The sequence below is a fragment of the Neoarius graeffei genome, chromosome 9 (assembly GCF_027579695.1).
Source record: "Neoarius graeffei isolate fNeoGra1 chromosome 9, fNeoGra1.pri, whole genome shotgun sequence".
Lineage (NCBI taxonomy): Eukaryota > Metazoa > Chordata > Actinopteri > Siluriformes > Ariidae > Neoarius > Neoarius graeffei.
Genome location: NC_083577.1, coordinates 35,998,056 through 36,011,308, shown reverse-complemented (window position 1 = coordinate 36,011,308; position 13,253 = coordinate 35,998,056). Strand labels below are relative to the sequence as shown.

General features: G+C 41.7%; 1 protein-coding gene across 6 annotated transcripts; it reads right to left on the bottom strand.

Moving 5' to 3' along the window:
* Window positions 1-5,378: 5,378 nt before the first annotated feature.
* On the bottom strand, window positions 5,379-11,761 carry tex30 (testis expressed 30). Of its 6 annotated transcripts, XM_060929376.1 has the most exons (6): window positions 11,683-11,759; window positions 9,399-9,596; window positions 7,641-7,874; window positions 7,507-7,558; window positions 7,127-7,338; window positions 5,379-5,663 (listed from the first exon to the last, which is right to left on the bottom strand). In XM_060929376.1, the coding sequence occupies exons 3-6, from the start codon at window positions 7,761-7,763 to the stop codon at window positions 5,505-5,507; spliced, it is 546 nt and encodes a 181-aa protein (XP_060785359.1). In that variant the 5' UTR covers window positions 7,764-7,874; window positions 9,399-9,596; window positions 11,683-11,759; the 3' UTR covers window positions 5,379-5,504. The 6 variants fall into 6 exon arrangements, with proteins under 6 accessions (XP_060785359.1, XP_060785356.1, XP_060785354.1 ...); XM_060929373.1 differs by lacking the exon at window positions 9,399-9,596 and having other exon boundaries at window positions 11,683-11,761; XM_060929371.1 differs by lacking the exons at window positions 9,399-9,596; window positions 11,683-11,759 and adding an exon at window positions 11,656-11,673.
* Window positions 11,762-13,253: the final 1,492 nt, after the last annotated feature.

Genomic DNA, 13,253 nt, shown 5'->3' with positions numbered 1-13,253 from the left:
AGCCAGCAGATTTTTCACCTCCAGCACTGACAGTCTCATGTTGCCATTTAGAAGTTGTTTGCATTGTTGTTGGATTTACAAATAGTATACTGGTCTTTAGCTGCCTATTTTTACTTTACAAGATAGGCATCAAGTACATTTTACATTTTGGGCAGTTTTAAGTGCATTTTGGCGGGTTTTGAACATATTTTGGGCTGGAAAACGTCAGCAGTATCTGGCAACACTGAATATATTATTTACCAGCTTAATAAGGTCGGTCCGTATGGTGAAATACCGTGACCTCGGCCTTGAATACTGACCGAGGCCCTCTTTCAAGACCTCAGTCACGGTATTTCACGATACGGACCTCCCAGCTGGTAAATAACATATATCCACATTCACTGGATATGAGCAATCGCGCACTCTGATTGGCTACTCTATCACTAGGCTATCAGCTCATATACCATGAGTAGAGAAAAACAAAATGGCGGAGCGTGTTGCTGAACCAACCGAGGACAAAATTAAAAACTACTGGAAAACAAAACCCCCCAAAATACAAAAAAAAAAAGCAACAAAATATGGAATGAAAGTATTTAATGGTAAGAATATATATATTTTTAATTTTTCAAGAATTATTATTATAGCATTTTTCACAAATTGCTACTGTTATTTCGCTGGTTTCTTTACATTCTTCATTCAAATTTGTTGAAATTTTTTTAGACTGGTTCAAAAGGTCAAAGAAGTTTGAAAATTGTATAACTGAATTGTCTAAGGAAGAATTAAATAAATGTCTAAAGCTATTCTATACCTCAGCACAACAGCAAGACGGCACTTTCTACAAAATAACCCCTCACTAAAGTCAATTCATGCAGGCAGTGATAGGTTTTTTTAATAAGTCCGCCTAAGCGGAAACCATTTTGTTGGACGTTTTGTATAAAGTTTGTATTTATCAAATTTGCAAAAAAATAAAAACGCTCTGTTTCTCAAAATCCAGTAAATGTGGATATAATGAAACAGTTATTCCACTCAATCTCGTCATACATGGCTTATAGCCAACTCAGTGCTATGCACCTCGTCAGCTATCAGCTCATGTACGACTCGATTTTGTGGAATAACTTATTCTATTCCCTTCTAGCGAGTTTCATTCATTTGGTTTGATAGCATGCAATATTGTTAGCATATCACTTGGTATTATTTTAAAGGGGAATCATCTAAATATTGTATTTATATAATATAAATAAATAATATTGGCTGGCTTTTTTTGTGGTATATCAGATATATTCCAGTAAGCTAGCATGATATTGAACTTGCCTTTGACTCGTTCAGTATCACGCTAGCTGAATGGAATATATCTGATATACCACTCAACCCCAGCCAATATTATTTATTTATATTATATAAATACAATATTTGGATGATTCCCCTTTAAAATGATACCAATGTCAAGTTTATAAGATGAGTAACGACAAAACACGGGTAATTTGAAACTTACATTAATTAACATTTATTTTGTCTTTCAGTTGTTTTCCATTGAAATTAAGAAAAAATGCTGTGAGCTAAAGCACAAAAATAAGATTTTTTTTGTCATAACTTTTTACATTTTTGAGATACTGACTAGCCTAATAAACTGCCTGATAGAAATATATGTTTGGCATGCTTGAAACTGGTAAGAAGAAGAAGAACCCTTTATTTGTCACATACACACTTCAAGCACAGTGAGATTCATCCTCTGCATTTAACCCATCTGAAGCAGTGCGCACACGCACACACCCAGAGCAGTGAGCAGCCACACTACAGCGCCTGGGGAGCAGTCAGGGGTTAAGTACCTTGCTCAAGGACACTTCAGCCCAAGGCCGCCCCATGTTAACCTACAGGCTGCTCTGATTGCTATTTGTTCTTGAAACTGCTATAGGTGGTCCGGATTGTTATTTGTTTTGGTTAGTTAAATCCTTGAGATTTATCTTCACTTGCACATTCTGCTCTCTGCTTAATGAAGGTTATGTTGACCGGTAATGTCTTTCTTCTTTTCATAAGACTATGATCCTGAGGGGTGATGTAATGGGACATAATGTCTCTCTTCTTTCATACAGTAGTGCAGTCTAAACCAGTCTGCTTCATCACCCATTTACGTTATACATAGATAACTTAGCTTCGTCAATTAAAACATCATCCAATCACGTAGCTACAACACAATCTTGAATGTGAATATATACTCATGTTTGTCCTACAATAAACTGAGAGATATCTCTGAGCAGCTGTGTCTGAGTCAGTGACTGACTGCTCCCAGATCGATCTGCGATTCCTTGATCATACTTTATCAATTCAATCTCCTTTGGTACAGACAGATCAAGACCTAACACTGCCTTATGTAGGAAAGTGAAATTTTGGTGTGAAACATTCAGGACTCATATTTCCTTGTATTCTGTCATAATTATTTACATTCTTGGTCCAAGAAACCAAATTTTGCAGGCAATAAACTCACATGGGTTTCATTCAAATGCACTGAAATTCGTTCACTTGTAGTTAAGTGAGTCGTTCTATAATTAGGGGTACATTTCATCTCATCTCATCTCATTATCTCCAGCCGCTTCAGCCTTCCACAGGGTCGCAGGCAAGCTGGAGCCTATCCCAGCTGACTACGGGCGAAAGGCGGGGTACACCCTGGACAAGTCGCCAGGTCATCACAGGGCTGACACATAGACACAGACAACCATTCACACTCACATTCACACCTACGGTCAATTTAGAGTCACCAGTTAACCTAACCTGCATGTCTTTGGACTGTGGGGGAAACCGGAGCACCCGGAGGAAACCCACGCAGACACGGGGAGAACATGCAAACTCCACACAGAAAGGCCCTCGCCGACCCCGGGGCTCGAACTTGCTGTGAGGTGACAGCGCTAACCACTACACCACCGTGCCGCCGGTACATTTCATGTAAAGCAAAGTCTCAAAATATCAGTATTCTTTTTCAATAAATAACCTATTTGTTTCCATGGTATATACCCTCAAGTTCCTAAACAAATTAATTGCCAATGGTTAGCGCTGTCGCCTCACAGCAAGAAGGTCCTGGGTTCGAGCCCCGTGGCCAGCGAGGGCCTTTCTGTGTGGAGTTTGCATGTTCTCCCCATGTCTGCGTGGGTTTCCTCCGGGTGCTCCGGTTTCCCCCACAGTCCAAAGACATGCAGGTTAGGTTAACTGGTGACACTAAACTGACCGTAGGTGTGAATGTGAGTGTGAATGGTTGTCTGTGTCTATGTGTCAGCCCTGTGATGACCTGGCGACTTGTCCAGGGTGTACCCCGCCTTTCGCCCGTAGTCAGCTGGGATAGGCTCCAGCTTGCCTGCGACCCTGTAGAAGGATAAAGCGGCTAGAGATAATGAGATGAGATGAGATAGTTTAAAGACTGTTTGTTTTAATCACCTTCAACAAATCAGTGATGATTTTATGACCTGAAAACCAATGAGCTCACAATCACAGTAGTTCAAATAGGAACTAAACAATTTGAAATTGAGTTGGTGGTTATGGTTTTTTTCCTGCAGGTCTCATCAGTCAGAATCCTCAGAATTCTGCAAAACGAGCCAGTAGTTCTGACTCTTCTGGGAACACCCCGAGCTGCAAGAGGGAATCCTCATCACGGCTAGTGGATCCAACATGGAAGCTGCGAATCACATAGATAGACACGTACCTACTTCTTTCAACATCTTTTTCCCACTTCTATGTGGTCTGGCGTTTTATTCCTATCTTGAATTAAGAGCATTGTCTTCCAATCTGAGAGCAGTATGTATTCATTTAATGTACAAGTTTCACAGCGGTCTCCCTCCCATAGACCCTGCTTGCACTCAGACTGCTTTTATGCACTTGTGAATCTTCTGCTCATAGATTTTTGCACTGTGTCTCAGATTTTTGTGAAACAACCCTATCAAAATTCACCAACCAATAGAATGCAAGGTATGCCATGGACCAATGAAATCGTCACTGTCTCTTTGCCTTGCATTTGCTTTACTTACAGGTGGCTGACTGTTTAACAGGGTTCATTCACTCCTGCCATCCAAGGCCTTAATACTTGTTTTGTTTTCTTATTGGACTTTTAGAATTCATATCTGTGTCCATTTTTTTACTATAATACTTACACATAGGGTGGCATGGTGGTGTAGCGGTTAGCACTGTCACCTCACAGCAAGAAGGTTCTGGGTTCAAGCCCAGTGGCCGACGGGGGCCTTTCTGTGTGGAGTTTGCATGTTCTCCCTGTGTCCGCATGGGTTTCCTCCGGGTGCTCCGGTTTCCCCTACAGTCCAAAGACATGCAGGTTAGGTTAACTGGTGACTCTAAATTGACCGTAGGTGTGAATGTGAGTGTGAATGGTTGTCTGTGTCTATGTGTCAGCCCTGTGATGACCTGGCGACTTGTCCAGGGTGTACCCCGCCTTTCACCCGTAGTCAGCTGGGATAGGCTCCAGCTTGCCTGCGACCCTGTACAGGATAAGCAGTTACATATAGTAGCCCAATAGCACATTGATTTCCGGTTGAACAGTAACTGCGAACGTACCCAAGGAGGCAGTGAGGAGTTCATTGGTCAGTGTCATACCTTATATGACTAAGAAGCAGACAAATAAATACGCCAAGGTTATTGTACCTGTGCTTCATTTCCATGTATCCTTGCCTACATTTAAAAAAAAAAAAACAACCCTCAATGATTTATATATGAGTCATTCATCTAAAAGTGTCAGCTCAAAGAGCCGAGTCATTCCTGAACACACATCACACAATCTCTAGCCGCTTTATCCTTCTACAGGGTCGCAGGTAAGCTGGAGCCTATCCCAGCTGACTACGGGCGAAAGGCGGGGTACACCCTGGACAAGTCGCCAGGTCATCACAGGGCTGACACATAGACACAGACAACCATTCACACTCACACCTACGGTCAATTTAGAGTCACCAGTTAACCTAACCTGCATGTCTTTGGACTGTGGGGGAAACCGGAGCACCCGGAGGAAACCCACGCGGACACAGGGAGAACATGCAAACTCCGCACAGAAAGGCCCTCGCCGGCCCCGGGGCTCGAACCCAGGACCTTCTTGCTGTGAGGCGACAGCGCTAACCACTACACCACCGTGCCGCCCCATTCCTCAACACCAATATGAAAATGATCATGTGGACCGGAAAACTGCATGGATTTGAAGGCATAGTTCATGGGACTTTTCAGGGTTTGTACACCAAATTTCTAGCTTACTTAGGTACAAACCTTGTACTTAGATTAATTTTATAGGTAGACCAGAATGGTGCACTCTGGAATTTTGCCTATACTCCTGAAGGGTGCCAATAATTCCAGAGTTTACTCAACACATTTAATTAGTCTCTTCAGAGATTGAGGTTAACAGTTTTAATCAGAAGGCCACCACAATTTAATGATTTTATTTACAAAAATAGTGTTATTTTCTTTTCACATAAAAGTTACAACACCTCCAATACTGGGGTTGCAGACAGTCTGATATGGGACAGGTTCTGTCAGTACGGCATGCATCTTCAAACATGTTTTAATATCCATGTGATGATCTGTGAATTGACCTCATCTAGCACAGACTCCTCAGTTCTCCCCTTCACTGCCAGTCCATGATTGGCTCCCTCCACCCAATGCACAGAGCTTGGGCTCTCCATTTGGTCCACAACACTTTCCAGAAGTTTCTGAGGAGGAAGTACAAGATCATGCTTCAAAATTTTGACTTCTGGTACAGACCACAAACCGAGTACATGTGAAAAATGTATTCATCTTTCACCAGGATTTAAAACATCTAGAATTAAAAAGTTATCCAAGACAAACACTAGCCATGACTCATGATAAGATGCATGTCGAGTACTTGCATTCTGTATTGTAATAATCTAATAATAATAGAACTGTTTGTCAAATGCTAAGTTCTTGCTGTTCAAGGTTGACTCTGATTCACTTTCTTCCCAATATAAATTTAATTATTGTGGTTTAAGAAACAGAACTGATATCTAAAATGTTGGCTTTCTCTTTAATATTTACAGTGCTCTTTTATTGTCTTTTTTTTTTTTCATCTGAGAATAGACCCCTTTCACATGACGTCACCGCGCCGCGAGATTTTGTTAGGCGCCATATTGGAAGACCAAGTACATGCACTCACAATATAAAACAAAGTACGAGCGAGAGTAAAGTGACACGATGGATGATAATTCTGGTTATGTGAGTACATTACCAGCTGCAGAAAGGGCACGGTATGTGGAGAAACTGGCTGTGATTGATGGGTTTGACCCATATGATAAGACTCGCGGCAAGGGAGAATGGAAACATAAGGAGGACCGGACACCAATTCTGCCATCTGTTTGCTACCCAGACATTGTAAACTATTTGTTGTTTACACCCAGTGCCTACACTCAGTGTTCGAACTATGCCGATATTTTCGGGGGGGGTCCCTTTTTTTCCCTTGGGGGGGGCGCTTGCGCTTGTCTCGGAGCGCGGATCTCCAAACACATGAGAAGCCTATCTTACGCACATATCACGCGGACTCCACACCTCCACACACGCATCGCATCTGAAGTCATAACTCATCAGGGGAAATCGTGTCCGCATTGGCATGTTCAAAAAACAACCTCGCGTCAACAATGATACCACACGCAAGAAAAAAAAACAAAAATAGTCAGGCTACTCAACAACCAACCTGGCAGCAGCGAGCAAGCCCCAAACCATCCTAAATTATTATTATTATTAAATTGTAGAAGTCTGGGAGGCTTGCTCCTCATACAGTTATCAACTTGGGGCCAATTTAGCATGTTTTAAATCTGAATTTCTTGCGTTTGCTTACCTCAAAGTGTCCGCAGATCATGCACAGACTTATCCATTATATCCACAGTTTTTTGCCAAGTCTCACACAGGTTTCTTTCAAGTCTACTGTTGGGCCAATAAATCATAAATAAAACAGCTCAGATTTGTTTGTTTAAGTCGTTTGCCACTCCACTTTATTCTCGTGGGTTCACATACCGCTGCCGTTATTTCCCCCTAATCACGAGTTTGTTGGTCTTCCAAAATGGCGCAGGGTCTGTTTACTTCCGGTTTTGGGTGACGTCAGTGAAAGGGGTCTATAGACCGGCACTGGATTAAATAGTGCATTTCCATAAATCAAACTCACTTGTTGACACATCATGTCTGCAGTCCCGGATACAAAAAGCACAGGAACATGGGACAGTGCTCTCAGGTCCTCACTACGTTTAACATGAGCATGTGTTTGGCCAGGAGGATGTAGGGGGAAAGACACACACAACAGACCTTGGACACGAACCTCTTTCTTGACACACAAATGCCTGCCCAGAGCCACAGCAGCTCGAGCTCCCATCGAACGTCCTGGAACACAGAGTATTCCAAAAAGCTTGAGTATGTAAAGAGAAGCATTTTGTTGTGAGGATCGTATTGTATTTCCACGTTTGTTCAGAAGTCCAGATGCACACGAGGTGTATGATTATACAGCATGTGTTTTACGATGCACTGTAGAACCGAGGACTGTATACTCACCCCCAAGGAAAACATTACTCAGTGTAAATCTATCAAGGGTTTTCAAGTACACCTGTAAAAACATAAAAACCTGCTTATGAAGCCATATGACCAAGAGTGCAATGACTGGAACTGTAATTATAATTCACACTTACCACAGCTGCTTCATAGGCCCTCACTCTGTGTGCTAGATTCAGGCTTTTGCATGTAAATCGAAGGCAAAGCAAACCAGAAGTGCCAGCAGCTTGTGCCAATGACATTAATGGTTTCAGGTTCATATCTCCCCCTGCCCCATGTGTAAGGATGAGAGCTGTTTGTACACACTCGGTTTCAGGAACTGTGAGAGCACCTTCCAGCTCTTTAGATCCAAATGGGATTGATACTTTTTCCTTTAGAAATGAGACACATTTATGACAAAAATATCCTCTACATGATGGCCATTTCTTTGTAAACACAGAGTTGTCTCTCCCACTCATGAAGAACTCATGTTAACACGTTTGGTGTTGCATTTCAACACCATGAGAAGCAGCCATAGGGCGGCACGGTGATGTAGTGGTTGGCACTGTCGCCTCACAGCAAGAAGGTTCTGGGTTCAAGCCCAGCGGCTGGCAAGGGCCTTTCTGTGCGGAGTTTGCATGTTCTCCCCGTGTCTGCGTGGGCAGTCCAAAGACATGCAGGTTAGGCTAATTGGTGGCTCTAAATTGACCGTAGGTATGAATGTGAATGGTTGTCTCACTGTGTCAGCCCTGCGATGACCCGGTGACTTGTCCAGGGTGTACCCCGCCTCTCACCCATAGTCAGCTGGGATAGGCTCCAGCTTGCCTGCGACCCTGTAGAACAGGATAAGCGGCTACATGGATAGAGATTAGGGTGGTCCCGAAATGTATGGGAAAATTTTTTTTTACCAAAACATTCCGACCACCCTATCATTTTTTTTTACATAGGCTAAAAGAAGGCAACAAGCAAAATTTCAGAAAAATTGGTTAATATTTAGAGGTGCCACACGAGGTTGCAAATCAGGTTAATCCATTAACATTAGTTGGTGCGTAGACTGTTGCAGAGAAGATCTCAAACCCCCAAAAAGTCACAGTTCTAGAGGGAATATGCCACTTCTATGAAAAAGAAGAGGCAGGAAGAGTTTATAGACTGATAGAAGGTTAACTTTCATGCACTAAGGGGTTCTTAAACAATGAGCACTGATCGTAATATGCTGATGAAGTTGTGAATGTTTTTCTTTTTATGTTTTTCAGATGGCTAGCAACAGTAATACAAGTAGTACCGGTGGTGCAACGCACAAAACCAGAAAGGACAATCATGTTTGTTTAATTGGTCCCACTTCCAAGGAACTGTCTGGGAGAAAGCTTCCTTCTGCTAGGGAAGTCCTTAGTGCGTTCTTTTATCTCCACAAGATACCATAATATCGAAGGGTTTAGAAAATCACAGACAAGTAATAGCTATAGAGGGCTGCCGCATGACGTCACCGTACCGCGTGATTTTGTTAGGGCGCCATATTGGAAGACCAAGTACATACATACTCACAATACAAAACAAACTACGAGCGAGAGTGAAGTGATATTACAGCGGTTGTGAAGTGACACGATGGCTGATAATTCTGGTTATGTGAGTACATTACCAGCTGCAGAAAGGGCACGGTATGTGGAGAAACTGGCTGTGATAGATGGGTTTGACCCATATGATAAGACTCGGGGCAAGGGAGAATGGAAACATAAGGATCTTTAAATTATTTGGACATGGGGAAAAACTATATTTAAAATCCAAAGAGGGATGGAGGGAGGAAAATTAAAACAAAAGAAAGAAATGAAATATATAACAAATGTGATAAAATTAAGGATGTTTTTATTCAGTAAACATTTTAAAAAAATGTTCTACAACACTCTAGCCTAGTGACTTACCAGTAACAAAATGGTCTGAACATATTCTGTACTGTTGTAGATTTGAAGTATTCAGATCCGCTCTGCATAAAGCAGCTAGATACTCTCTCTGTCTCCTGGCAGAAAGCTCCTTGGTTTGCTCCCCTTGTGTCTCAATCACAGCTGGTATTCTGAAGAAAGACTTCTTTTCACCTTTCCCATCAGCTTTGTTAGAACACCCTAACACAGCACAAAAGTTTACCATTGTAGGTTTCTGATGAATCAAGTGCCTTGTGGGTTCACATACTACGCGCTGCTGTTATTTCCCCCTAATCACGAGTTTGTTGGTCTTCCAATATGGCGCAGGGTTTGTTTACTTCTGGTTTCGGGTGACATCAGTGCAAGGGGTCTATAGAGATCTTGCAGTCACGTGACCGGAAAGTACACAACCGCCATCTTGTCGGTCAAAAACACCGCTGAATACTGCTGCACTCGTGTACAGAATGGATCAATTTCAACCGACGGACTACACGGCTCATTTTTCTAATGAACAGATAACTAGATATATGTCTAAAATAAACGATTTACAGATTAGTGACCCTTATGGCTTACCGGACGGAGTTTTCATGACCGGATTTTGAACTGCCAGCGGAATACCCAGACGTGTATAATTACCTCATTAACTTTCCCTCGCTGTTCAGTGGTGAAGCACTGCATGCTTATAAATCTCTGGACAGTTATCTTTACAGAAATTCAGGATTTGTCAGCGACTCAGATGTGGCATCTTGTAAACAAGAATCCTCATTGGATGGGTAAGTCACTTAAGTATTACTAGTACTGATACTAGATGCACTGACTAGCCGATTATAGAATAGAATAAGGTAATTCCAAATCGTCCGTCTTGTTTACATGGATCTGGCGTTGGAGAGGTAGAGGCTTAGCAGTGGAGGTTTGAGTGGCTGTTTTCTGAGCTTAGTCAACAGGCCGCTCTGCAGCCTCGCTTTTGCTTCTGCTCCCGGCGCCGCCTCCTTCGCTTTGCTTCCGATAACAATCCACGGAGACCCTGCTGGTCTCGCTATCTCGTCCGGAATGTTTTTTTTCTCTCGTCCGGAATGTTGTGCATGCGATGTAAATCGCTACAAACCGTCATTTTCTGCTGGAAACCAATGTCCAGTAAGTCCATACGGTTGTAGTGGATATTGAAGTCCGGTACAGGCGAACAACACGCAAAAATACACACAAAAAACATAAAAAACGTGCACAGGTAGGGAGAGCTTGTAGCCGCAGCCGTTGTAGTAGAATTGTATATAGGGTTTTCCAGAAGAAAAGGTAGAAGTAGAAGGCGGAATATGGCGTTTGACCGACAAGATGGCGTCTGTCACAATCTGGATCGGCTGTGACGTCACATGCAAGTGCTCCATTGTTACTTTGAACACAGGAAGTTATATTACTGTATTGTTTGTATTAATATGAAACAGTTAATAAGCCACATTATTTTATATCGTGTCTTGAGTGAAAACTTTAATGGCTTTGTGGCACCTCTAAACATTGTTCAATCTTAACCAAATTTCGCACAATAACTTCTTTTAGGCAATGTAAAAAAAAAAAAAGGTAAGGTGGTCGTAACAAAATCCTAAAAAAAATGTTGGGGACCACCCTAATAGAGATGCAGCCATGAGATTGAACTTATGAAAAAAAATTGTAAGACTCTTTTATTGCTTTAAAAAAAAAGTGTTAATTTCCCCTATGCATGGAGACGTTTGGGACATCCTGTATTTACTGTAAATTATAGAACTGATGGTCATTATTATGAATATTATATTTGCATAAATTTTACTCCTTGAACAAACTTTTAACGCAGACCTTCTATTCTAGGAAAAGGTCCTGCATGCTGTAATAAATAAGAAAGTGTGTCTTCCATTTTAACTAAAACCCCTTCCTCAGTCCCAGGTTACATTGTGATTACCGTAAAACCCCAGATATCGGTGCACCACAAATGTCTACTGCGGCTGGCTTGACCATGGTATGCGACCGAGACAACTAGACGAAACAGCCCATTAATTAGGGGAGTGTATATATAGCGAAAGCACGAAATTTACGAGACGTGTTTAAAAAAATAAAACCAAACTTTATGTAACATTTTTGCTGCGTCGTTATTATTCGAAGTAAATTCACGAGGGAAGTTTTGAGGCACTTCCTTACCCAATCAGAGTCGAGTAAACACTTGACCTAACGCTTTGTATTACTTACTTCACACTGAAATGTCAAACAAATTGACAATCTAAAAGTAAAAACACACCAAGAACACACTTGCTCCATTTCCTACCTCACTGACAGCTACCATCTTCACTTCATTCAAGTTTCAGCGCTTAAAGCGACAGCATGGAGCTGCTCTATATCGCCATCTTGTGGCAAGGAGGAGCATCAGCATAAGCTAACCATGCTTGATGTGCATAAAGATTGAGTAAAATCCTGTGTCTGCCCAAACATTTCGAAATAAAAGCATTCAATACAAAGCCAAATATTAAAGTCTGGGTTACTTGAGGTGAACTGTGTGGGTCTAGTGTGAATAATGAGTAGTAAAACCAGTTCCACAAGTCGTTTAAAGATAGTAGGTTATTATGTAGAAGAAGAAGAAACCTTTATTTGTCACATGCACACTTCAAGCACCGTGAAATTCATCCTCTGCATTTAACCCATCTGAAGCAGTGAACACGCGCACACACCCAGAGCAGTGAGCAGCACCCGGGGTCAGGTACCTTACTCAAGGGCACCTCAGTCCAAGGCTGCCCCACATCAACCTAACTGCATGTCTTTGGACTGTGGGGGAAACCAGAGCACCTGGAGGAAACCCACGCAGACACGGGGAGAATATGCAAACTCCACACAGAAAGGCCCTCGCCGGCCGCTGGGTTCGAACCCGGAACCTTCTTGCTGTGAGGCGACCGTGCTAACCACTACACCACCGTGATATGTGTGTTAGGTTTATATTACTCTATTTGTCAGACCACAGGCTTACTGTAGAAAAAGGTTAGACTTAAAATAATATCGGCATAGTGGTTGGGTCACCAACAGAACGTCAAAATCTAAACAACGAAATCACAATCCAATAATTCAGCATAAATATTACATACAGAACTGTTCAAGAGTCTTAGGCACATGCAAAGAAATGCAATAGAGCAAAGATGTCTTCAAAAACAATGAAATTAAGTGTTTCTACATTAGAAAAAAATACTACAAAGAGCAGTAAACAGTAATAAATGAAACAAAGTCAATATTTGGTCTAACGACTCTTTCCTTAAAAAAGTCTCAGGTACAATTAGTGCAGTTTTATAAGGAAACGAGTTGTCAGCTTTACTGAGCATCTTGCCGAACCAGACAGACACGGTTCTTCTGGGCACGGCCACATCTGCTTTTTTATTTTTGCAGCAAAACCCAGCAGCCTTCATGATATTTTTGGTATGAAAAGTGTCTCTTCTTACATAATATACTGCTTTCTTTACTGACAAACATTTTTCTGCAACAATGAATTTTGTCCTGAAAAAGTGAACATTTGGAAATCTAAAATGTTTTTCTACTGACTCGATAATGTAGAAGCAATAAAATAAAAATCTATAACAACGTTTGTACTAAATAAACGATTGCCTTAGACTTTTGCACAGTGCTGTATATGAAACTTGAAGAATAACAACAGATAGATCAGGTAGTCAGGTTGGTATAAAATACAAAAGGTCCTCATGAGACTTGAGGAAGATAGGCCCTTCTTCTTGTTCATTCTGGCATACATACAATAACTTTAAAAAGAAATCGTTCTTGCTCCAGCAAACATTATCTGGTAACTGCACATGCTGACTTTGTGCGATTAAAGAATCCAAAGTCCAGTTTTACAAATGAGTA